At 36.9% G+C, this 27,948-nt stretch overlaps 1 protein-coding gene across 2 annotated transcripts in view; it reads left to right on the plus strand.

The window, feature by feature from the left end:
- The first annotated feature begins 12,431 nt into the window (after positions 1-12,431).
- The window catches only part of Cnot6l (CCR4-NOT transcription complex subunit 6 like), a 101,414-nt gene continuing 85,897 nt past the window's right edge, over positions 12,432-27,948 (plus strand). Inside the window, exon 1 of one of the 2 annotated variants that reach the window (XM_026403136.2) lies at positions 12,432-12,504. Coding sequence is in view for 1 of the 2 variants with exons in the window: in XM_026403135.2 (XP_026258920.1) it covers positions 12,759-12,763 (5 nt within the window). In the remaining variant the exon portion in view is untranslated. Of the gene's footprint in view, positions 12,505-12,707; positions 12,764-27,948 lie in introns of those variants that run through there. The other variant, XM_026403135.2, reaches the window with a different exon arrangement.

Raw genomic sequence — 27,948 nt, forward strand, 5'->3', positions numbered from 1 at the left:
ACAAATCTCTTTCTTGCTTTTCCAGCTTCTCACACACAATAAGCCAGACAACCCAGTTCTCTTCATTACTCTGGGGAGGGAATCCCCTACTTTGGCCTCAGCCCGGTGGTGTATTTAGTTGATCATTTTTTTCAGCACATTATTATTGAGAGACTATGCTAAATATCCTTTGTTGATACAAACATTCACAGGAAAATGAGCTTGGTTTAAAAAAATAAAATTCTTCAAATAAAAAATTTAGGGCATACAAATTATTCATTTCTCATAATATTTTAGGAGAATTATGTAGTATATGGTGTTTTCAGAATAATAATTCCAAGTAATGAAATTTGATAAAATGTCCAATATTTTTCCATCTCTTTGTTTCTTGAAATAATCCTTCCACTTATCTGCTTAATGTGATGATACTTTAATTAAAAACCATACAATAAAATAAAAACAAACCTGAAGGTTAAACATGTAAGTTTTTTTTTTCTTTTTGCGGAAATTTGGAATTTAATGGAAAGTTCTCATCTGAAAAATCATCTCTATAGCAACTGACTATAATTTTATTAACAGATTCACATATCAATGTGAGAACTAGAGTGATGTCTTATAATCTTTCTGTGATTTCAAGGTCTAGATCAGGCTTGCTATACAGAATTGCAGCTGCCCTGAAAAAAAAAAAAAAAAAAAAACCAGAAGAGCACATCCTTCCTTGATGCTTTTAGCATGAGAGCACAGTGACCTTTGGGATTTTTTGTTAAGCAGTTATGTGGGTCAACCCATTCATTAGCATCTAATCTTAGGTGAAAATATTAATTTGTCAGACAACTGTAAATGCTGTGCTATTAAAGAAAGGAAGAAAAAAGAAAGGTAAGGGTAGGTTGGCTCAGAACTGACGAGGATGTGCTGTCATAGAACAAGCTACTAAAGCTGATAATGAAGACATTCAATGCAGGAAGACAGCCAAAAAGAGACATAATTATTTTTTCCAGTTCTGCGAACTAAACAACTGCTTTACCAGTGAGCTACACCCCCAGACCTTTAGCCTGTCTTATTTTAATAACAACATTATAGGCTTATAAAATATATAGCATTTTTCATAACTTATGCTTCCTCATAATATTTTTACTTGTTTATATTTACCTTCAAGTTGTTTAGGGTATGCAGTATTTTTTTCTATATTTTTGATAGATGAGAAAGCTGAGGAGTGAAAATCATGGTAAATAGCCAAAAGTAGCAAAACCTTTTTTAAAAAATATTTATTTTTTAGCTGTAGTTGGACACAATACCTTTATTTTATTTATTTATATGTGGTGCTGAGGATCAAACCCCGGGCCTCGCATGTGCTAGGCCAGTGCTCTACCACTGAACCACAACCCCAGCCCGCAAAACTTTTTAATGAGAAAATTAGAGTGGAACAGATAGATCTGAATATTTCTGCAATTTTTCAGGTTATGGTTACCTGGATATTATTTGTAAAGAGATTTTTTAAAATTAAACATGTGCCTTAAGTATTTTCTACTTATGGTTATGCTTTCTAATTATGTCAACATGTTTTGTTTTCATGATTTTTTTTTAACCGCTAGTAATATGAAAGCAAGCACAGTGGTTACTCTTTGAAGCCTTTTTTTTTTTTTTTCAGTATTAGGGATTGAATGCAGGGGTTACTTTATCACTGAGCTGTACCCCTGCCTTGTTACAATTTTATTTTGAGACAAGGTCTTACTAAATGGCTGAGGCTGGCCTGGAAATTGTAGTCCTTCTACTTCAGTCTCCCAAGTAGCTGGAATTACAGGTATGCACCACTGTCCCTGGCCCATGAAGACATTTTTAAAAATTCACAATATTAAATATAGTTCAGCACAAGCCCATGTACTACATCTATTAACTTAGTCAAGAGATATTGAGTGCCCATTATTGTCAGACTTAACATTTACTATTTCATTTGTTTTCATGCCAACCCTGCAATTAGATAATTATACTTATGTGTCAGATGAAGTTAAGCAATTTTTCTGGGATTATAAATGGCAGAGCCAGAATTTATATCCAGATATTTCTTTTCTTTTTTATTTTTTTAGTTGTTGATGAACCTTTATTTTATTTATTTATTTGTGGTGCTGAGAATCGAACCCAGTGCCTCACATGTGCTAGGCAGGCGCTCTACCACAGAGCTACAATCTCAGTTCCCCAGATATTTCTTACTTCAAAGCCAATTTGGGGTCTGGGGTTGTGGCTCAGTAGCAGAGCACTCACCTAGCATGTCTGAGGCACTGGGTTTGATTCTCAGCACCATGTAAAAATAAATGAATAAAGGTATTGTGTCAATGTCTAACTAAAAAATATTTTTTAAAAAACCCCATATGGTTTCTGGCATACCAAATTTGCATCTCAGAGTCCCTTTCCTCAAAGTGCTGTGAGTGTTCAAATTGGGGGGAATGTATACCTGATTGTTGGGCATCAAGAAAGGCTGTGTGAAGGAGCATTGGAGCAGGTGCTTGTAAAATGTGCTTAGAAATGTATGGTTTAAAAGTGGCAGTCGAGAACAATGTGAACAAAAGAACAGAGTAGGAGTCAGGGCAGGTATAGGGAACAAGTTTTGTTTAGTAAAGGAGAAATGTGCCAAGTTCATGAATGTTTGACTACCAGTTATAAAAGATTCTTGAGGGGCTGGGGCTGTGGCTCAGCAATAGAATGCTTGTCTCTCATGTGTGAGGCCCTGGTTTGATACTCAGCACCACATAAATAAAATAAAAAGGTATTATGTCCACCTACAACTAAAAAATATTTAAAAAAATAAAGATTAAGATTCTTGAATGAAAGGCAGTGGGGAGTCTTCACTACTCACCCCTGGCTTAGAAACAGGTATGAATATAAAAACACACAGCCCTAAACTTGCAATAGTACCTGGGAGAAGGAAAGGACCTTCTGCTCATGAAAAAACTTTTTTTTTCCTTTTTAAATATATATAGTAAGGGAATTCTTCTGCTTGACAACTCAGAATTTAAATATAGATGTTCTTTTGTTTTATATTTTAAATATAGATGTTCTTTGGAGTACCCCCCAAAATTCTACTGACCTTTGGGTGGGCAGGGAGGGAGGAGGGGTGAGGGAGAGAGACAAAGGGGGGGTGGAGAGAGAGAGAGAGAGAGAGCCAGAGAGAGACAGAGAGAGAGACAGAGAGAGGAGAGAGAGAAATTAGTCACAGGCTTCTAAAAACAGACCTTGAAAGCTTTGTTGAAAGTGCTTTACTTTAATTTAGATCAACACAATTGCACGTTTGCTTTACTAGAGTTGAAACTTTTGGTTATGAAACTCAATATAATGCCTTAACTGTTTTTTTTTTTTTTTTGACTCACTAACCATTCAAGGTTAAAGCCACGGTTTGTATCCATGCTCCACTTACAGGGAAGCTGCCCAGTAGTTTGTTTATGGTGGCAGTATGTTTAACCAAAACACTGTTTTCTAGCTTCCTTTTCAGCTAGTTATGATCTTTCAAGAAGTTTTTGGCTAGTGAAATCTAAGCAAATATTTTTTTAGATGGGCCTTCTAGGAAAGTGCTTAGGGGTGGGGATAATTTTTACTCTGAGAGGAAAATGGATTGGATAACTAGAATTCCAGTAGCTATATCTCTGTTACTGTCTTTGGTTCCCAGAATGAAAAGAAGCACCCATCCCTTGCAGATGTAATAGAAAAAGTTCCTCCACTGAACACATGCAATCCCTCAGAGTATATAGTCCCCACTCACTTCTTGATCAGGTGCCTTTGCATTAAACAAAGTATGCAACCATTTTGGGGTAGCCCTGTTAGCCCTATTGGATATGAAGCAGGAAAGGAAGTCATGTTCAAAGAGGGAAGGAACTGGGTCCCTGTGGACAATGAAGGTACCATATCAGTCCTGAATTGACTACTTTTTTGAGAGAAGAGTAAAATTTATTTCAAGTAATTGCTATTTCTGATTTATTTTACTATCAACTAATTGCCAGTATGTTAAGACTAAGTATGTGATTTAAGATGTGCTAACATTAATAAAACAAATATTCCATGAGAATTATGTATCAGACATTCTATGTAAAAGACAGATGTATTGAGATCTAGAATGTAAAAGACAGATGTATACATACACAAGTAACTAGAGTTATATTGTCACGTTGTTCAGTGTGCATATTGCACAGAGACAGCTGGCCAAGAGGCAAGTGGGGGCTGTGCTTTGACAGAGCATATCCACCCAGTGGGGGAACCTTTCTGAATTCATCTCCACAAATAGGGTGACTCTTTTAATTTTGATTTATTTTTGGGGTGCCTCTTTTTAAAAAGACTGATTCAACCAATAATAATGCTGTATTGTCATTTACTTCAGTGATTTCCACATTATTTTAATAGCAGTTAGCCTTCTTTAAAAGAATATGTAGCCATAAAGAACTATTTTGAATGTTTTAGTTGCAGAGGTCAAAACTTGAGTTATATTACAGAAAAGAGTATACTTATTAATTTAATCACACTTACTGTAATTGTGGTGGGCAGAGAGTCCTAAGGGAGATCTTAGTAGGATTTTTAAAGAAAGCTTCACAAAGGAAGTGATCCTTGAGGTAAAACTTGAAGAACGATTTCAAGAAGAGAACAAAGGGGGCTGGGTTGTGCTTAGTGGGAGAGCACTTGGCTGGCATGTGTGAGACACTGGGTTCGATTCTCAGCATCACATATTAAAATTTAAAACTAAATAAAATAAAGGTCCATTGGCAACTTGTATACACACACACACACACACACACACACACACACACACACATATATATATATAGAGAGAGAGAGAACAAAATGTGAAAGAGCATTCTATGCTGAGGAAATAGTATATACAAAGATATCTAAGAAAGTATTCCTGTTTCAGAAATGACAAACAGTTCATTAAAAGCAAGGGTGAGAGAGAGGTTGGTGGTTAAGTGGTTGCAGGTGGTAGTGGTAAAATAGAAGCAGATCATTAAGGGACTTTTGCTTTCAAATGAGGGTTTATTTTATAAATTGTGGGGGGTCATTTAAAGAGCAGATTAACATGAATAGAATATGTTTTAGAAGTATGTTGGGATTATACCTGGTTGTGACATTAATAGACAAAATGCAAAAGCTCATGTAAAAGTTCACAGGCTATTTTATGATATTGCCAGTGCAATAGAATGAAGTGAATAAAGAGAATATTTATAATACAAATTTATAATACATTTGTATTTATCTATTTAAATAATTATATTTACATAAATATGCAAATACATAAGCAAATATATAAATGTTTATAATAATTTAAATATTTATACTGTAGGTATAATTGGTACCTCTTGGTGAGGCTGAGAGAAATGTTAAGGATGACTCCTAGGATTCTGCATTGGATAACAAATTCTTGATGATTATATGATCTTTAGCATGATAGTACCATTTTTTAATGGGAGACAGTCATGAAAGATGAGGAATAGATTTTGGAGGAAAGACAATGAACTCAGTTTTGGACATAGTGATCTTGAAATATGTTCAGACTGTCTGGGTGGAAATATCCAGGAGGAAATTGACAATATAAATCTGAATGTGTGGCAAGTTCTGTAGATGTAGATTTGAGGGTTATAAGTGTAGAGATGTAGTTAAAACTTGTTGATGTGACTAAGACTCAGAGTGTGTTTGGGACCAACACTGAAAAACTTTGAGGAACTCAAAGAGGAAAAGGTTTTCATTGTGGCTTTCACACCACCAAATATCTCCCTACTAAGCAGACAGTATATGAAATTGCTGTTGTTGAGATGTATTCTTTTAGGTTACGGTTGTATTTCTAAATAATTGCCTCTTAAAAATACCTTTGGGAGGAATTAAACAGAGTAATGTAATGAAAAGAACAACTAAACTAGGTATCTAGAGACCAGTTTCTAACACTGCCTGCCACTGACTTCTTGGTTAATGCTTAGCAAGTCACTTTGCTTCAGTTTCCTGATGTGAAAAATTAAGAAAAAGGGCCAGGTGATCTTCAATGTTTTGGTAGAGTATGATCCAACAAAATAATAATGATTTGTTGTAGCTTAGTTCAGTAAATTTCAAACTTATGGAGCAGTAGTAAGCCTTTAAAAAAACTCTCATGCGGAAACAGTGTATTAGGTTGTTTGGTTGTAGAGGCCTAGTGTACATACAGAAGAGAATATACTAATTCATTTAGCTATACTATGTGAAACATGTAGCTGGGACCCCAAACATGACTGGAACCAGGACTTGCTCTCTATACTTCTCATCTGTGTGGTGGTTTCTTTCTGTACAATACAATATGGGGCCTCTGGCCATTGTCACACTTTCTTTGTGGTTATTCCACTGTGGTGAATGGCTCCTTCTCCTAGTTCCACCTGAAAATATCCTGGAGAAGAATTCTTGCTTTGGCTTGAGTTATATGCCCACCCTTGTAGACAAGAATTAGGTGGATTCCCTTGACCATCAGCTGCCAGTATAATCATCTCTTAATATTAAAGGAAGGAATAGTTTCCCCAAAGAAAAGAAGCATTGCTTGAAGAGAAAGGAAGATTACTAGGCAAATAGATGGTCAATATATAAGACAGTAAAAGAGACTTTTTAGTTTAGATATTATTTATGTGTGTGTTCTAGGTGGCTTCTGAAGGATACCTTGAAAAACCCCATGAAGCTAGGTATGGTGGTGCATTCCTGTAATCTTAGCCACTCAAGAGGCTGGGGCAGAAGGGTAGCAAGTTTGAGGCTAGCCTCAGCAATTTAGCAGAGCTCTGCTTTAAGACATTAAAAAGAGTTGGGGATGTAGCTCAATAGTAAAGCACACCTGGGTTCAATCCCCAGTACCAAAACAACAAACAAAACTAAACCCAACCAATAGAAAACAAACCCCATGAGGATTCTTAAGAGTACAGCATTAAAATCATTTTATTGAGTGCATAGTATGCCCGTGTTGCCAAAATTCTTGACAAACTGAGGCACTAGAAAGCTAGATATTTGTTAATGGTAATGGTGCTTGCTTAGTAGAAAATTTCTGGAATATAGGGAAATACTAGGAAGAGTGGTGCTAGTGTTAATGGGGTTGGGTAGAGAACCTCAATTTTCAGGACTTGAGATGGGGAGTCTAAAAAGAGGTGGGAGGCAGAAGGACACTAAGATGAATTTTGCTTACTTATCATTTTATGGAGAACTGATACATCATATGGTAAATTATTAATGGTGAAACACGTTCATCTTTGGTAAGACAGTATTATGATCCTTGGTATCATACACAGCATTCTGGAGTAAGGGACAAAGGGAAGGAGATTGAAAGAGAGTCCATAGGCCTGGAGAGAGGTAGAAGCAATGAGTAAAGCCATTTCTCTTTGACGAACATACCAATGGTAGATGGTACCTCAAAGAAATATAAGAAACAAAGAGAGGGAGGGAGGGAAGAAGGGGGGGAGGCAATGAAGGAGGGAGGGAAGGAGGGAAGGAGAGATGGAGACAGAGAGAGGGAGATAGAGGAGCAAAAGACGGGAAGATAGAGAAGAGTATATATAATTCAGTAAAGGTAAAATATGTCACTGTAATATAGTTTGGAGGCCCTGTCAGGAGGTCTAGAAGGTAAAAATTAAAGATTATCTTAATATTTATTTTAAAATTAGGGTTATTTTATACTAATGATTATCAAGTAAAATACATTTAGGCATTTTACTAATTATACCTACTGAAAACCTTTAAATATGACATTTTCTTGAAAAGTTATGTAGCTATTAGTACAGATGTATTGAAATCAGTAAAATAAAATTTAATCAATTCTTTATCAAATGGTAATACTTTTCTTAAGTAAAAAACTTAAATCTTTGCCTTTTGAACGAGCTACTCAATAAAATTTGAGAAAAGAGACAAAGAAACATAGTTACAAGGGATCTTATAAGACCAGCCACCTGTGCTACCAATAAGAATATGGAGAGATAAGATTTATTCAGATCAAATATGAATTGCTAATTCAGAAAAGACACAGGTAGTCTCTAGAACATCAAGTACTTTTTAATTGAGAAAGAATGAACCAATTCTGCAATAATACAGATAAGCAAACATGTTTTAGAACAAATTGTACCTACACACTGCTGTTAAACCAATTTGGTCAAAAAGGCCTTTCTTGAGCCAGAAACTTCAAATCACTTCTTTTTTTTATTTTTAATTAGTTGTTGATGGACCTTTATTTTATTTATTTATATGCAGAGCTGAGAATTGAACCCAGTGCCTCACACATGCTAGGTAAGTGCTCTACTACTGAGCCACAACCCTAGTCCTTCAAATCACTTCTTTAAAAATAGATTTTTCTTTTTGAATTTTATTTTATTAAAAAATAAAATTCTTAAAATTTTATTTTAACACATAATTGTACATATTTATGGGATACAATATATTTTGATATTCTATATATATTGTATAATGATCAATTCTGGGTAATTAGCATATTTATCACCATAAACATCACTAATCCAGGGAAAATGCAAATTAAAACTACAATGCAGGCTGGGGGGATATACTTTTTGGTAGAAAGCTTGCCTAGAGCATGAAACCCTGTTTGCATCCCCAGCACTTTCCCTCCCAAAACAAAACAAAACCAAAAATCCACAGGAGATTCCATCTCATCCCAGTCAAAACAGCCATTATCAAAAAGAAATGATAATAAGCATTGGTAAGGATGAGGAGACAGGGAGCCTTCACACACTGTTGATGGAAATGTAAATTAGTATAGCCATTATAGAAACCAGTAAGGAGGTTCCTAAAAAAAAAAAAAAAAAAGATTAGAATTACTACATGATCTAGCAATCCAAATACTGGTTATATATCAAAAAGAAATAAAGTCAGTATATCAGGGACTGGGGCTGAAGCTCAGTTGTAGAGTGCTTTCGTCGAAGGTGTGAGCCCCTGGGTTCAATCCTCAGCACCACATAAAAATAAATTAAGATATTGTGTCCATCTACAAGTAAAAAAAAAATTTAAAAAATCAGTACATCAAAGAAAGAGCTGCACTCCCATGTTTATTGCAGAATTATTCACAGTAACCAAAAGATTTTCTGTTGCATTCTAGTTCATAAATAAAAAGATTGCATTATCTGACAAACATGAAAACTTTCCAGAAATGAGATATCAAAGCAGGTTATTATTCTGTTACAAACTTTGATTTTACTATAAAGTTGCTTTTTAAAAATGACTAGGGCTAGGATGAACCTCAGCCAAAGAGTGCATGGTGGAACATGTCAGGTCCTGGGTCTGAACTCTAACATTGAAAAAAAAAATCAACAAAAATTAGCTAAGTCTTATTATTTTCTTGTTTTTAGAGTGTCTTTTGAATTGGAATATTATGAGGAAGTTTTTTAAAATATAATTGAAAGTTTAATTTTTCTGCATTTGTTCAGTGTCAACTATTTGAAAATGATAATTTCTTTAATGTCAATCTGGTTGCAAATACCCTATAGGTAGGTAGATTTCTAGCTTTTCATTCATATACAATAAGCAAACAAATATGAAGGGTGTATTATATTTCATTCCATTTTTTGTATGATACAATTAAATTATACTGTATGAAAGTATTGTTTTCTTGTTTTTAGTGAGTCAGTCTATTTGATATGGTACAAATAAAACATTTCTGGTAGTGGAGATTATTTAAACTTATCCTGAATTCAATTGACCTTTTAATAATAACATTCACAATATTTTTGAGTCTCGGAAATCTTTTATTTATGACAGACATACCTAATATAAGTGAAATTCAGTAACATTCACTATTCTTAATTCTAAATGTCACAATCACCTTTTCCCCCAATGGGTTGAGATGCATTTACTATTTGAAATTTAGAGGTCAAAAATGAACATACCATAATAAATTTGATATTCAGCACTGGGAACCTCACCATTTATTAGTGTTTCTTCAACATCCACAGCGACTTTCTCCCTTCTTCCCATTCCAGTTCTGCTGTTATGCAGTTTGTGAGAGTGAGCATATGTCAAATAGCTTTAGTAAAAATGCCAGTGCTGTCAGTCTATCCTCCTATACATTGTTATGAGTATTTTGTGTCACCTTTCATACTTTCATTTCTGGTTTGTTCTGTGAGAATTTCCTGTTTATGTGTCAGCTTCCCCTGCAACAACTGTGAACTACATAAGCACGGAGACCACAAGGTTGACAGTGTATCTCCAGAGCTAGATAGTGTATGGAATATAATACACCCTTCATATTTGTTTGCTTATTGTGTATGAATGAAAAGCTAGAAATCTATCTACCTACAGGTATTTGCAGAATTTTAAGTCTGTGACTTACATCTTTTACATCTGACTTACATCTTTTAAAGTATTTATCTCTCTTTCTTCAACATTTGGTAGTAATGTTTGTGTGTCAATGAGAAATGCTGTGGTAAGATACCATGAAGGTAGACGCACTGTTCTAGGATCCTGAAATGACTTGGTTGGCTTTGTTATTGACAAAGTCAAAGATAACTATTCATTATAGGTCAGCCTAGATCTAAACAGTTGGGAATGAATGATACTTCTAGGATCAAGGCCATTTTAACATCTTTTACAGAAAGTGGTGTGGGGGTGGTGTTGCTAGGAAGGAAAATGGAAACTTAACCCAGGTGAAAAACAAAGTAACCCGAAGTCTTTTTGGTCTTGAGCAGCCTCTTCACTCATTCACACTTCCTGGTCACAAAAGTGGTGCAGTGCTTCTTTCGCAATGGTGGACTCTTCTAATAGCTGTTCAGTTCTGGCTAAATGATGATTTGCATTTTCACCGTACCTTTTTACCCATGAGATAAAGGCATTTTACATTCAACAATAGGGCCCAAGATGAATTGAAACCAATACAATGTGCTTCGTGTGCTAAACAATACACACTCTTGTGGGGAAAACACACTGAACACCGCTAATATATCCTTAACCAATTCTGGTAAATACACAGTCAGGGGCATATACTGTGAAAGAGAATGAAATGGCGCAAAACTGCAACAGCAGTACTCTGCCCCTACAGTCCGTGTAATTTGCTTTTTGGATTGCTGGCGGTAAAATCTGAAGCTTGTCCACAAAAGCAAAATTAACCTCCAGAAACTTAAGATATTAAGGACACATCCGCACAATAAACAACAGTTTTAGTTTACCTTTAAATGTTTTCATTCTGTAGCTGGCACAAACTGCCACATGTAATTTTATCGCGAGAAGGGAGAATTAGAAAATAGGACGGGGCTATAGCAGAGCGTCACAGGTTCTTTTATTTACCTTTCACCATACAATTTACAGATGTTATCCTTTTAAAATCCACCGAAGATGACAGGAAACATTTCCTTCGGTCACTTCACCTCACCTGGCATCTAATTAACCATCTAGACCTGCCCAGGGGTTCGCTCGGTTGGCCTCGGGCAAGCTTGCAATAAACCGCACCGAGTCGACACAAGAACACAAGTGAGGGGGGTCGCTAGTCTCTTATCCAACGGCTTGGTTGACTTAAGATTAAAAAAAAAATTTAAAAGCAGATACATTTTTTATACCTTTATTTATCCATTTTTACATGGTGAGGAGGATCAAACCCAGTGCCTCGCACATGCTACACAAGCGCTGTACTACTGAGCCACAATCCCAGCCCCTAGATTTAGGATTTTTGATATCCTACAAGTCTTCCAAGCTCTGCTCTTTGCTCAAGGAAATAGTAAGAAAGTAGCAAAGGTAAAGGAGAAAATGAGTAAGAACTCCCTGGCCGCCGCTGGCGCACGCGCATCACGACAAAGCGCTGGGCGCGAGGGGCGGGGCCAGGGCGCGGCGCTGGAGTCCCGCCCCACCGCCGCTCCGCCTCCTTCCCCTCACCCCACCTCTCAGCGCCGGGGAGTGACTGACTCCCGCCAGCCCCTCCACGTCAATCAACCCTCCTCCTTCTCGCACTCTCCGCACCTTGTTATTAATCTCAATACCGATATCGCCCGGACGCCTCTCCCCCAGCCTTCGGGGGTGTGAACGTGTGTGAGCGAGAGCGAAGGCACCGAAAGCTGGCGTCTTTGCTCGGCCTCGGCCCCAGCAGCATTCGGCGCAGCAGCAACCCCCGCAGCGGCGGCAGCCCCAGCGCCAGAAGGCCAAGGCCAAGGCCAGGCTCTGTGAGGCCCTCGGAGCAGTAGCCGCGGCTGCGGGGGCGCAGCTTCTTCTGTCTGGGGCCTTCACGTCAGCGGCCGCGGCGCCTCTACTGCGCGCCCAGGGTCACCGTCCTCGAAGTCCGGCGGCGCGGCCTTCGTCCCCCTCCCCGCCCCCCGATCCGTCTCTTCTCTCCCTTCAGCCGCCCTCCGCGCCGCCGCCCCTGCCGTTCCTCAGGCGGCCCGGCCCGCCCGCCCCGCGTCCCCTCCGGCCGGTGCCTCTCCCCCCGGCGGGCTGCCTGCATGTCTTTGCTGCCCTCAGCCCCGCCGCCACCGCCGCCGCCGCCTCCCCCGCCGCCGCAGCCCCAGCAGCAGCCGCCCCGCCGCCGCCGCCGTCGCCGCCGCCCGGACCCTGGCGCGCTGAATGCAGGTGAGGAGGGGGCGCAGGCCGTCGGCGACCCAGGGCTTGGCGCGCCCGCCCGCGAGCTCGGAGTCCGGGCCCTCTCTGCCGCCGCGGCTTCCCCTCGGGGCGGGCGGGCGTGGGTGTTTGTGTTTGCGTCTGCGGCCGCGGCTCTGGAGGGGAAGCATCTGTGGGGGCCTGGTGCGCGCGCGCGCGTGTTTGTGTGTGTTTCCCCTGCCGCGGGGAAATGGCTGCTGTTGATCCTTCTGGGCCAGGGGAGAAGAATGAGGTAGAGTGTTTTTGTGCCTTCGGGTAGGATCGAGAGTGTTGGGAAGAGGAGAGCGTCCCCGGGGAAATGAGGTGGGAGAGGGACAAATGTTCGTGTGGGTGTGCGAGTTGGGACTTGGGCTGGCGGGAGAGGCCTGAGGACCCACGGAGAGTGGGTGTGTGGCGGGTGACTGGAGGGGGTGGCTGGGCCGCCCAGCGTCTCCTCGGAGGGGGCTAGGGTTCCGGGGTGTGTGTGCGTTGGGAGGGGGTCCGCGCTGGGGTCGGCACTCTGGGGGCGGCTTGCGCGTGTTCGGGACCTCCGAGTGGCGTGTCCCTCCCCCTTTGTGGCTGGGCTCGGGAGCCTCGCAGGTGGGAGCTGCTCGGAGGGGGCCGGCGGAGCAGTGGTGAGGGCGGTAGACACTCGGCGGCCGGGCTGCGAGAGCCTTGGGTCGACGCCTGCCGCGGTTCCCGGGGCAGCGGTTCTGGTGGCGGGGACCGCGGCCGCGGCAGGAAGCGCGCCGGCCTGCAGCGCGGCCTAACCGCCTCGGCGCCCGCCTGCCTCCAGCCGGCCTCCCGGGACGTTCCCGGGACGCCGAGCTCGCGCGGGCCCAGGGCGCTGCCTAGGGCCTGGGCAGGTGAGGGTCGGGGGCGGGACGCCGATCGCCGTCGCCTTGGCCGCCTCCGCGTCTCCTGAGGAGCGAGGAAGGCTTATTTTGGTGTTCGAACTGCAAGCCTGCCTCTGCCGGCGGTGGGACCCGAGGGAAAGTGAATCAAAGCTGTAAATCTCAGAATACGCGTTGCTCAGATCCCTTCTTTTCACCATTCCCTTAAGGCTGTCTGTGGAGGGACTGAGTAAATATTTTCAATTTTTGTTGCAAATACTTTCATGTTGGTAAGATTTTTTTTTTTTTTTTTTTTGGTAAGATAAGAGGTTTCCTTGGAGAGGCGGGGGAAGAAAGGGAAATTGGCTTCCCTTGGCCATGGTGTTGGTGGGATTGGATGGATTTTGTGCATTTGATATGGTTTTATCCTGCCTCCTAGGGGGAATGGGGAGTACAGGCTGGGCTGTGGAGGTCGGTGAGGAAGAGGAAGTTACTGGAGCTGTCATCTTCCTTAACTGGGCCAGCTCTTTAGCTTGAGCTAATCAGAAGGATTTTATTCAGGGAGTTTAGCTGAACTGTTTGTATACGTTGGAAGCACAGTACCACATTGTAGGAAATGCTGTCTTACGGCTTCTAGTTATCTTAATTGTCAAGATTGTCATGTTCAACAAACATGTTTTCCTCACAGTCTCCAAAACTTAGATCAAGCTGCCTCTATGTTCTACTCAGTATATGCTCCTGGAAAGCTATTCTGAGAGTAGTATAAGAAAAACGTGGTAATAAAAATAAACCTGCTGCCATACAATAAATTTCAAACCAAATATAAATGGCACTTGGGTAATTATTTGCAGGTTTACTTTCCTCTTTACATTTGTATCTAGTTAGCTCATCTAGCTAGAACCCTACTATAGATAAGTCTTAATACAAGTTTGATACTTTTAGGCCATGCTGCATAATGACCAGAGATTACCTGGTTTCATAAAGAAATAATGTATGCTGTTAATTATGAAATGGGGGCAGGCGAAGGAGAAAGTTTTCTGTAACCATTACTTTGAAAAACAGTTTAGCATATATACTTAGTGGAAAAAGGACTTGTTTTCTATAGAGCTCAATGGGAATCCCAGCTATGCCATTTTTTCCCTGTTTTGCCTTAAGCAAATTATCTAGTATTTATAAACCTGTTTTTTTTTTATCTTAATAGGGAGATAATGCCTTTTTAGTAAGGTTGTGAAAACATTTGGAACATTTGGAACATAGTAGATGCTAAGTTAATTTTAGTTCTGCCTCCTGTAGTCCTGTGACTATTGAAAGAATTTATTAGTACAAATATTAATTACCTATAGCAATATTATGTGTTGAATTAAAAATCAAGACACTGAGCTGGAGATGTAGTTTAGTGGTAGAGCATTTGCCTAGCATGTGAGGCCTTGTATTCTATCCCCAGCACAAAAAAAGAAAAAAAAGAAAAAAAAAGAAAAAGAAAACAATGGAATATTTCAGAGTTCTTTGATATATATAAAATTTATGTGAACATCTTTTAATACATACAAGAAATTCTTTTTCTAGGAATAAAATTGTCATAGCCTATTATATTTTCATATTTTTGAATAGTCTGTCTTTCCATTTCATTACTTTTTATTAGATTTTGCTATGTTGCCCTGGGGGGAAAAATAACTTAAAGATCTGTGTATTACATACATGCTTCAATATAATCAAGCATTAAAAAATGATTAAGGAACCAGTCTGTCTATATAGATCTGTAAAGAATAGTGCCACAAAAAATGCTATATAGTTTTCAGTTCACATTGACTAATTTTGGTAAACAAGACCTATTGGAAGATTTTTCTGAGTGGAGGCAAAAGTTTTCTATCAACTTCCAGTAATTTCCCATATTTATTGTTTTGTGTGAAGTAATAAATGTGTTCATTAAATTTTAACTATCATGTAGGAAACATGGTCTGAACAATCAGGTAAAGCCAACAGAAAGGTTAATTAAAGGGTTTTATTTTTTTGGTTTACTTTTTTTGGTTTTGGCGGATGTAGGGCAAAGAATGTGGGAGGAGTTACATTGGTTTAAGTTTGTAATGTCCTTGTTTACAAATGACAGTTTTCCCAATTAGGTATTATATGTTATAATTTATATCAGCAATAGTAAATATAAACCTTACTAGACTTTTCTGACACTAAAATTTCAACACTTCTAGAAACATTTTTACATATAAGAACTTCTGAGACAGATGGTAGGGACAATTTTAATAGACTATAAAATATTAAATTCTCTTAAAATGTGTATTGTGGCTGGGTGGTGTGTGCCCATAATCCCAGCAGCTCTGGAGGCTGAGGCAGGAGGCTCAAATGTTCAAAGCCAGCATAAGCAACAAAGCAAGGCCCTAAGCAACTTGGTGAGATCCTGCCTCAAAATAAAAAAGAAAAATGGGCTGGGGATGTGGCTTGGTAGTTAAGAACCTCTGGGTTTAATCCCTGGTAGCAAGTGTTGTATTGTGGATGTGTGTATATTTATAGTGGATAGAATTGTCTGCCATGTGGTTATATTTAAAGGAATAATTCTTTTAAAAATTGTAACAATTTTTAATATTTTAAAAAATAGAAATGAATTTTGCCTTAGTCTGTTAATTTCTACTAGACATTATGCATTGCAGTATTTAAAAACTCCTCAGTTTTTAAAATTTTAATTTGGAATAATTGGGGAAAACATTTCTCTAATCATGAAAACAATGATCTTGAACTGAGAGATGGGCAATTCAATTGTTTAGATTTTAAAATTTAATGTTATTCAAAGTGACTTTAAAACCGTCTTCCCAAAATATTCTAGAGTATAGATGTCTTTAATTAGAGTGAATTGTAATATTTAGGAATCTCTGCATTTATTACTTTGGGTAATGTCAATGAGGGTAATAAATATACTGCAAATAATACAAGTTTATTTTTTTTCTACATGGCAGTCTAGTGCAGGTGCACCTGGTTATCAGGCTTGTGACTTTTCACTCACCCATGTGGTAATTTAGAGATCCTGCGACTCAACCATTCCTAAGTCTTGGAGTCCTTCTTCCTGTTGCCCACAGATCATTTCTTAAGAACCCCTAGACTGAAAGTGATAAACATCTCCCTAAACATCTCATTGACATAGAGCCTTATTTGAATGCAAGGAGGATGAGAATTGTAGTTCCTAGATAGTGGACTGCTTAGCAGTTTCTGCTTACAAGGGGCATTTCATGATGTTATTTTATTTATTTTTTAGGGGACAAGGGATTGAACTCAGGGGCACTAAACCACTGAGCCACACCCTCAGCCCTATTTTGTATTTTATTTAGAGACAGAGTCTCACTTGAGTTGCTTAGCTTCTCACTTTTGCGTAGTTTGGCTTCGAACTCTCAACCCTCTTGCTTCAGCCCCCCCCAGAGTGGCTGAGATTACAGGCAAGCGCCACATGCCCTGCTCATGGTGTTATTTTAGGTGGTAACATATTTATAAAGTTATGCTAAAAAGTGAATTAAAATTCTTAAGGATTGCTTTCCATTTTCTAAAAGTAAAACTGTGTACGTAGGGAAGGGAGTAAATAGAAAAGGAGAAAAGGATATGAGCTACTGGAGGAGGAGGAGGAATGAGAGCTCTTATAGGTGAGGGACTTGGATGACAAGTTAACTTCAGCAGCTACTTAAAGACATACAGTTTTAAGCTCAGTGGCTGGGTGCCCCTTATTTAAAAATACATAAATAAAGACATAATTTTTTGGAGAACATTACCTTTGGATTCTATAACATTTGGTGGGCCACTTCTTTGCTATCAGTTACTGATTGTCAGTGAGTTTTAATGGGTTCTGACTGTTTGAGTTACTTCTCTTGGTAACTTTGAAATTAGTTGAGATCAGTAGGCCAAAACTCGTGAATTTCAGTTTTTGGGGTATATTGTCATAGGAAATACTCTTTAAAAAAATATGGATTTCTTTATTTATAATTTCGAAGTACACACACCTTTTAAAACTGTGCATGAAACCCAGTGACAAAACAGGGTAGAATGTAAATGGAAACATTTTTTAAAAACATTTTTCTCTGTTGGGGGGATAGAGTATTATTATTATTATTTTGTTTTGATGGATATCATTTAGGTGAATCTTATCATCTGTGTGCCGTTGGCTCTTTTTGTAATTCTAAAGTCATTAAAATTAATTTTGAGCCTTATTTAAAAAATAACAAAATCATCAAATAGACCACAAATGTTTAATTATTAACTTGTGCTCATACTTTGTGATGAAAATACTACAACTTTTACTAACTGTATTTACATTAAGCATTTAATATACTATGTGGATTTTAATTATGGACAACTTCAGTTTAATCAGTTTTTTTTTTGTGTGTGTGTTGGGGATACTGGGGATTGAACTCAGGGATGTCCTACCACTGAGCTACATCCCCAATCCTTTTTATTTTTTATTATGAGACAGGGTCTCGCTAAAATTTGCTGAGAGTGGCCTTGAACTTGAAATCCTCCTTCCTCAGCATCCTGAGTTGCTGGGATTACAGTTGTGTGCCGTCATGCCTAGCACAGTTCATTTTTTTTGAGAACCTACTCTATATCCATTATATCTTGTTCTGAAGAGAGTATGAAAGATGTAGAAGAGACTCTTGGAAAACTTTTAGTTTGAGTTAAGGCGATAAAGTATGTAATTTAGTTATTTCAAAACAAAAGAATTTGCATAAGCCAGCATAGCATATCAACTGTATATTGATGTCCTGAGAGGGAGTGACAAAATTTAATTGGGTAAGAGAACTCTTAGTGAAAAAGTTATCTGGAATCAAACCTAGGATCTTCTGCATGCTAGAAAAGTGCTCTACCACTGAGCTACATCTCTAGCCTTGCTTATTTTTTAAAACAGCTTTGAGATATAATTTACATAATTTATAAGAAATCCATTTAACATGTTTATCTCTATAGTTTTTAGTGTATTCACTGTTGTATAACCATCATCACAATCAGTTTTAGAACATTTTTGTTTCCTGAGATATAATTCTATATCCTCTGTTACCCTTCATTCTCTCGTACCTCTAGTTCTTTGCAACCACTGTTAAGAGAACTTTCTACAGATTTGTCTATTCTGGACATTTGATATGAACGGAATGTTAATATAATACATGGTCTTTTAGGGTGGGCTTCTTTCACTGATATTTCATATTTTCGAGGTTCACCCATGTTGTGGCATGTAATAGTACTTCATTCTTTCTTTAATGGCTTAATAGTTTGCCATTTTATGACTGTAACAGTTTGTTTATTCTTTGATGGCTGATGGACATCTGAGTTGTTTGCACTTTTTGGCTGTTGTTAATCACGCTGCATTGAATGTATACAGTATTTGAGATATGGAATTGCTATATCAGGTGGTACCTCCTTAAACTTTGAGGAATGTGTAGATAGTTTTCCATAGCAGCAGCACTATTTGACATTTCTGCTGGCAGTGTTTAATGCTTGTTGCTCTACATTCTTGCTAACAATTATAATTATTTTTCAAATATTATCTTTCTTATTGGATGTGAGGTGATTACCTGTTGATTTTTATTTGCATTTTCCTGATGGAAGATGATCCTTTTATGTTCTTATTGGCCTTTCATATGTATTCATTGGATAGATGTCTATGAAAAGATTCAAATTCTTTGCCCATTTTATATTGAGTTTAATTTTTATTGTTGAATTGTAAATGTTCTTTGAATATTATAGTATGTCTCTTTTCATATATGTAATTTACAGCTATTTTCTCCCATTCTGAGTCTTTTTTTACCCTCCCAGTGATGTCCTTTAAAGCACAAAAGTCTTTAGCTTGATGAAATTGTGTATATTTGTGTGTGTACACTTGTGTGTGTGTGTGTGTGTGTGTGTGTGTGTGTGTGTGAATATATTATGTGTTTTTGTGATGGGGATTGAATCCAGGGCTTCAAGCATAGTAAGCATGTGTTCTACTGAGGTACATTTACAGACTCTATGAAGTCAATTTCTTTTTTTGTTGCTTGTGATTTAGTGTTGCAGTTAAGAAACCATTGCCTAATCTAAGGTCACAAAAACTTATTATCTCTGTTTTGTCTTAAGTTTTATGGTTTTTAACTCTTATATTTAGGTCCGTGATCCATTTTGAACTTATTTCTGTAAATGGGCTAATAATGTAGGGGTCTAATATTCCTTTGCACATGTATATCCATTTGTTTTTGATACCATTTGTTGAAAAGACTATCTTTTGTCTTGTCACTCTTGTCAAAAATCAATTAACTGTAAATGTGAGGGTCTATTTTTGGATTTTCTGTGTCCACTGACCCATATGTTTATCCTTACTCCAGCACTATGTTTAATGAGAATTAAGACCTCCAACTTTTATATTTATCAAGAATATTTTAAAAACATTTTTTTTTAGTTGTACATGCACACAATACCTTTCATTACTTATTTATTTTTATGTGGTGCTGAGGATCGAACCCAGTGCCTCACGTGTGCTAGGCAAGCGCTTTCCCTGAGCAGCTACAATCCTAGCCCCTGTCAAGAATATTTTTCAAGAATTTTGTTTTTGGCCTAGTGTGGTGATGCATGTTTGTAATCCCAGCAACTCTGGAGGTTGAGGAAGGAGGATTGCAAGTTTGAGGCTATCCTCAGCAATTTAGTGAGGCCCTAAGCAACTTGTCTCAAAACAACAAGGGTGGGGGGAAGAGGCTGCTGAGGATGTAGCTCAGTGGTAAAGTGCCTGTAGTTTCATCTCCAATGCCCCTTCAGGGGAGAAACATATTTTTGTACTTTCTGTAGGTCTTAGAAGTTAAAACAACTTTGAGTTTGGCTAAGAATCTTTGTTCTCAAGGCAAAATTGGAAAGTAGTAATACAATTTTTGTTTTGTAGTGTTCTTTTTCATAGTAAGATTATTAGTTTTTATAAATTTTTTCAGTCCACTTTAAAATTTTGTTAATGATAAAAGTTTTTTATTGAAGTAAGTAGTTCTCTTTGCTGAGTGAGCGACTCATTGTTCATATTGAAGAGATGCCTAATTTTGGGCTTTCAGATTGTTTTATTAATAGTGAAATTGGTGACATGAAAAAGATTAAAATACTTAATCTTCCTTATTCATCTTTTACTGAGAGGATCTCCCTCTAATTTAAAGTTTAAATAGTTTTTATTTCTTTTCACATATTATTTAAATAGGTTTCCTAAATGAATAACATAGATCAGAATTATATAATGCAAGTTACAAATTCTGCTAAAATAATAGAACTAAGTTTAGGTTATACCAACCTCGATGGCACTCTGTTTAAGACATTTGGGATCTGAACGTATATACCTACTGCTTTCTGATAATAATTATTATACTTAAACAAAACCCCCAAATTGCTTATAGGATATGTCTACTATAGGTTCCTATTTAGCTCAAGTTTCTGTAATATATACATATAAATTTATGAAAAATGTAATATGAATTATATCCAGAGTGATGATCTTGAAACTCAGAATTTGAATCAGTAAAGGAATATCTAACCTATTTGTACACATTCATTAAGCTTCTACTGGCTGTAAGCTATTGTATTCATTGTTCTGGGGCATATAAAGAAATTTTAGGCGTGTGTGTGTGTGTGTGTGTGTGTGTGTGTCTATGTGTGTCTATGTGTCTATCTCCCACCCTGCAACACACATTCTCACTGGGGATGAAATATTGGGCCTTGGGCACACATTCTACCACTGAGCTATATCCCTGGCTCTAGGATATAGTCTTCACTAAGGAATGGAATAATACTGGACTACTTAATACCAAGGACCTTAAAAAGCCACTCCCCCTCCCTTTAAATATGTAACCTTAATTAGTCATCATGAAAATCCTGTGAGATAGGGGGTATGATTCTCAGTTTGTAGTGGTTTAAGAAGGTGAGCCTTAAATCCTCTACTTTCTAGCTCTTGGGAAACTCATTCTCCATACCTCAGTTTCTTCATCTGTAATGGGAGAATGATAGTAGTCCTCTATTTTGTGGAGTTGTGTAATTAAATAATGTCATAACTATAAAGCACTTAGAACTGAACCTAGCAATGTCTATAATTTAGAAAATCCCAAACTCAATATATGTTAGCCATTACTGTTTCTTATTATTAGGAAACATACAAGTTAAAATGCCCAACATCACAATGGAATCTTTTTTTTACTCCAGAACACTTACTTTTACACTTAATTAGGGCATTTAAGTCTGGTTACAGCAAACAAGTGAAGGCAAAATATACTAAGTGATAAAGTAATATTAAGTACTGTAACATACAGCATACATGTGGGTTTTAATCTATAATAGAGAGAGGGTAGAAGTTTCGAATGCCTTTATGATAAAATGAAAGGAAGGGAAGAAGTTAATAGATTACCATAACATCTTCGTGGTCTACCACTTTCCATTATTGTTACTTTGTACATACACATCACCAGAAAAATACTTGTAAAATTTGTTGCATATTACTTAAATTCCCTACTTAAAATACTTCAGTAGTAATGATAGTTATTTTCAGTTATATATTATGTGCTAGGGTAGGAGTCAGTAAACTTTCTGTAAAGAAATAGATGTAAATATTTTAGCTTTTGGGGTCACATCTTCGTTGTGCCAGGTGTGGAAGCACATGCCTGTTCTCCCAGTGACTTGAGAGGTTTAGGTAGGAGGGTCACAAGTCTCAAAACCAGCCTCAGCAACTTAGTGAAACCCTGTCTCAAAAAATAAAAAGTAAAAAATAAAAAGGACCAGGGGTATATCTCAGTGGTTAAGCACCCCGGGGTTAAATCTCCAGTTTACCTCCACTACAAAAAGATCTTTGTTGTGATTTTTTTTTCTTTTTAAACAATCATTTAAAAACATGAAAGTCATAAACTGCTGTTAAATGAGATTATAAACAGTTTGCTAATCCCTGTGCTAGGAGATTTACATGAAATAAGTGGTTTCTTCTTGTTACAGTCCTGTTAAAATTGATATTAATAATCCCTGTTTTACAGTTGAGGATGCTTAGCAAATTTTATGAATGTCAAATAGTAAGTAAAAGATTCAGAATTAGGTCATTGCAATTCTTAAACCTGTGTACATTCCAGTATATCCTGTTGCTTCCTACTACTTTTTTAGAATATGATGCGGATTTTATAACATTTTAAATAAGGCTTGTAATGATCTTGTTTTTTGCTTACCTCTTCAGTTTTTTAAGTTTTATTTTTGGGGATACCAGGGATTGAACTCAGGGGCACTCGACCCCTGAATCACATCCCCAGCCCTATTTGGTATTTTACTTAGAGACAGAGTCTCACTGAGTTTGCTTAGCACCTCGCTTTTGCTGAGGCTGGTTTTGAACTCTGGATTCTTCTGCCTCAGCCTCCTGAGCTGCTGGGATTACAGGTGTGTGCCACTGAGCCCGACATCTCTTCAATTTTATTATTATAAATAACTTTATAATTATTTGTAAATAACAATAGTAATCTTTATTCATTTTAAAACTCTTTCCTCACATATTCCTTAGCTTAGCCATAGCAAATCACTTTTTTGTTTGGTCTGTGCTTTATATGTGGCTACAATATCTTGTACTTTATTTATTTATTTTGGTATGGGGGGATTGAACCCAAGGATGCTTAATCACTGTGCCATATCCCCTGCCCTTTTATTTGAGATAGGGTCTTGCTAAGTTGCTTGGGGTTTTGCTAAGTTTCTAAGGTTGGCTTTGAACTTGTGATTCTCCTGGCTGAGACTACTGAGCTGCTAGGATTACAGGTGTGTGCCACCACATCTGGTGATTCCTTGTACTTAATGACCTCACTGACTTACTTCAGTAATTCACCTCAGGTGCTCCCTATTCTAGGAAACCTTACCTGACATTTCCAGTCTTTGCTTTATGATTTTTCTCTGTGCTCCTTTAGCATCCTGTGCATTCCTCTTTTATGAAATTTACCACATTGTCTTGTATTTACCTGGTTTATATCTTGTTTTTTTTCTGTTAGACTGTGAGATTTTTAAAAATTTTCAATACTGGGAGTTGAACCCTGGGTGGTATGCTTGCTAGGTAAACATTGTTACCGCTGAACTGTATGACTGTACCCACTTTTTTTTTTTAATTGTATTTTGAGACAGGGCCTCACTAAGTTGCCCAGAGCTGCCTCTAACTTGTGATCCACCTGCCTCAGTCTCCTAAGTAGTTGGGATTACAGGCATATACTACTATGCCTGACCAGACTGAGATTTTTAAGGGTACAAGATTATGTATCCCTGACCTTTATAACTCAAATGTTTGACACATATAATAGGGGCTTAATATAACAAGTGAACAATCAAATGGCATTGTAAACTGAAAATTAGGTCAAGAAATATAGTTACAGAAAGATGAATTCAGATTCAAGGTGAGTGGGAAAGTAAATTTCTGGCTAACTTCTAGTGCTTGAGTGGAAACGTGAGGCTAATATAAGGCAAATCAAAGCATGATTATGGAGGAGTTTGAATTCTTACATAAGGAATTTTAATTTTGTCCTTCCATCATTGGTTGAAAGATTACAACTCTATGAAATCTTCTATATGTTCTTGAAATTCATAAACTGGAGTCTCTTATTTATATTCAAGTTTTATGTTGTAATATTTTGCTTTAGGACTGGGGTTGTAGCTCAGTGGTAAAGCATTTGCCTAGCATGTGAGAGGCACTGGGTTCAATCCTTAGCACCACATAAAAATAAAGATCTTGTGCCCATCTACAACTAAAAGAACATAAATATTTTGCTTTATATATTTATAAGCTATTCATTAACCCATTCATTAGTATTTTTAGTAGGATTGTGGCTCTGAAATCTCATAATTATCAGTATTATTAAAGACATTGGGAGCCAGTTAATGATTTTGATCCAGTTGGTGGCTGTTTGAAATGTGTTTATTTATTTATTGTGGTGGTAAGGATTGAACAGAGCTTTGCACATTCTAGACAGTCACGCTATCACTGGGTTGTATCTCCAGTGCCTGCAATTGATTTTTTTTTTTTATTTTTAAAGAAGATTTATCTGCTTGAGGTAACAGAATCAGTTGGGGAGATGGGAATACTAGGAGGAAAGACATTTTTAAAGAGTTAAAAGTGATAAGAAATACGTTTATGTTGGCTAGAATGGAAAGAAAACTTTTAAGTGACATTGATGATTCTGTATGAAGAAGACATGAGATAATTGAGATAACAAGGAAGAGACAGTTTAGCTAAAAAAAAATTATGAAGTTTGTGTTAGACAAATTGGTGTGATTTCTGTTTGAGTGATTTTTATTATTACCTGAATTTAGGTCCTTCTTACTTTATGCTTGATAATTTGAATATCTTCATGATTGGCTTTCCTTCCTGCCTCTCATTCGGGTTCTAAATCTTTGTTATTGTGAATTCCATGGGCAGTCTGGGAGAAGGCTGTGGATCCTTTCTAGAATAATAATCTTAAATGAATGAAAACATAAATGGGATTGAAAAGGAACCTGTAATAGATATCGAAATACATAAAAATGAATTTTGATACAGTGATATGTGCTTTTTTATTTAAATTAAAGTATTTAAATAACAAGATCTAGCAGTGAGTCTAATGACTTACCCTAATTTTGAAGTAATGATGCATTTAGATGCTATTTTGAAATTTCGGTTACAATTGTAATGTGAAATGAAAATGTGTCACAGGTGTGGCTAACTCTACTATGGTAGATTGTCCATATCTGTGTGAAAGAGGTACTACATTTTAGGTAGAAGTTAGTGAAAACAGTGATGTAATTTTCTTCCTATACAAATTCACAGGTTTTCTGAGATATTTATGCATACTAGCTTCATAATTTTTGCTTGTATTGTCTCCTTGTTTTACTCTATTTTGTGTAATTTTGTTGTTTTTATTGCTTCATGTCTGGCTTTGGAAGTAATATGTTCTCTTAGTTAAAAAAACAAAACAAAACAAAAAAACCCCAAAATGATACTGAAGAGCATACTTTCCTGGTTATTTTACCTCATGGTGATCAAGACTATTAGAAATGTAATATGACCTGTTTCTGAGCTGTACTTAAATAGCCACATAAGCATTGTATAGATAGAAGCATACTATGTGTAATGTTTTTTACTTGCTTTTTTCATTAAAACTTATCACAATCATTTTTTCCATTAATAAATGTACTTCATATTTTAAAAAAGATGTATAGAATTAAAAAAAAATTGAAACTGAAAATGGTGGTACACACATGTAATCCTAGGTAAATGCAGGCAGAGGCAGGAAGTTCCCAAGTTTGAGGCCTACCAAGGTAAATAAAATAGAAAAGGGGTGTGGATATGGCTCATTGGTAGAGTACTTGTGTATTATACATGAGGCCCTGGGTTTAGTTGCCAGCACTGAAAAATAATTATGATACACATTACAAAACATAAAGTTAACCATTTTAAAGTATATACTTCAGTGATTTTAGCATGATCATTATTGTGAACACCACTAGTAGCAAATTTCATAACATTTCCACCGTTCCCAAAAGAAACCTCATATCTAATATCAGTTCCAATTCCCCTGTCTGCTGGCATCTACCAACTATGAGTTTTTTGTTCCTATGAGTTTGCCTATTTGAGGCATTTATTATAAGTAGAATTATACAAACCGATTATGGTGGTGCATGTCTGTAATTGCAGTCATTCAGGAGGCTGAGGCAGGAGGAATGCAAGTTCCAGGCTAGCCTCAGCAGTTTACTGAGGCCCTCAGCAACTTAGCAAGACCTTCTCTCAAAATAAAAAGGGTTTGGGATATAGCTCAGTGGTAAAGTACCCTTGGGTTTAATCTCTAGTACCAAATAAAGAATTATACAATATGTGATTTTTATGTCTGACTTCTTAGCATAATATTTTCAAGATTAATCCATGTTGTAACATGTAATATTACTTAATTCCCTTTTATGGCTGAATAAAATACAGTATATACATATGTATATGGTTATTTTTGGTTATTGTAAATAATTTTGCTGTGAACATTTATATACATGTTTTTATGTGGACACGTTTCCCATTTTTCGTGTGTGTGTGTGTGTATGGAATTGTTGATCGTATAGTAATTCTGTGTTCAACTTAATTTAATTTCAAGATGGGGTCTTCCTAAATTACAGATATGTGCAACTGTGATGGGCATTTTGCACACGTTTAAAAAATACATTTCTAGAAGTGGACTTGTTAGATTAAAATAAGTACACATTTAAAATTCTGATACATCTTGTCAGACTGCCCTTTAGAAATGTTATATAAAATTATATTGGCACCAGTTGTGTAATAGATGCCTGTTTCCTCCAAAACCACAGATTAATCTTTGCCATTCCGATAATAAAAATCATATTTTAAAATTTGTAGTATGTTTTGCTAATAGTGGGATTTTTTACCCCCACAGATTTATTCTTTTGTGAATTATCTATCTGATCATTACCTTTACTCCAAATTTGTCTATTAGGAGTGTTGATAGCTTCTTTTTTATTGATTTGTAAGAGCTATTTAAATTTTAAAAACCTAACCTTATTGTATATTATGAATATTGCAGATATTTTTTCCGTTTTCTGTTTACCTTTTGACTTCATTTTGACTTTGCTTTTTGCCTTATAGATATTAAATTTTTTAATATTTAACCTGTCTTTTTGTGGTCTTTGCCTTGCTTAAAAGAGTTTTCTGTACTCCCAAGACTGTAAAATTATATTCTGCCATTCTTTTAGGAATGTCTAAAATTAGACTTGGCATGGCTTAGTGAAAGTGTACATTTTGTAGTTGGAATTGACCTGTATTCAAATTCCAGCCTAGTCACTTATTACCTGTCAGGTGTTGGGTGTTTCATAAATTTCTGCATATCCCAACTTCCTCATTTGTAAAATTTATTTCATCATTTTTGTGAAATTAAATATGCAAATTGTGTAACATACTATCTGGGCACATCTGAATGTTTTCTTCTCTCTCTCACTCATAAACTCTGTCTTCCTTACTTAAAATCTGGTCCAGAAGATAGGAGAGTGGAAAGTTTCAAGAAATGGGAGTATGGTCCTCAGTTTTCAAAATTGGATAAACTCATAGGATGAATTATGACTGAAAAGGAGATTGAAACTTCACTTAGTAATTATGAAGCCATTTATGTTTAATAATATTTTTCAATAGCATGAGTCATATTTAGTCATATTTAGTTATTTAGGATGAACGCTAAATAAATGCATACAACAACATACATAAAGGATGTGTGCATATGTTACATGTATCTACCATTATTTATTATATTTCAGAAATAGCTGTAACCTTTTCCTCATTGTTAGAATGTTGGAGGATAGGAATAATAATACTAACACACGGTGAATTTATATTGTATATAAAAATTGTACACAAATTTGGATTATTTTTACTATAAGTTACAAATTATAGTATTTGTAACACTTTACAGTTAATTGTCAACCTGGTTAAGAGTTGCTTCATTCAAATTTTAGTGGTTCTTTTATGAAATTTACATATATTCTTTATTAAATTACAGTGATTTGTAAACAGTGTTATATTTTCTTTGTGGAAAGTAATTTTAAATACATTTTGGAAAGAGGTGGGAAATAGATAAATATTTATGAAAATCAC

This window comes from Urocitellus parryii, chromosome 10, assembly GCF_045843805.1.
Source record: "Urocitellus parryii isolate mUroPar1 chromosome 10, mUroPar1.hap1, whole genome shotgun sequence".
NCBI classification, from domain to species: Eukaryota; Metazoa; Chordata; class Mammalia; order Rodentia; family Sciuridae; genus Urocitellus; species Urocitellus parryii.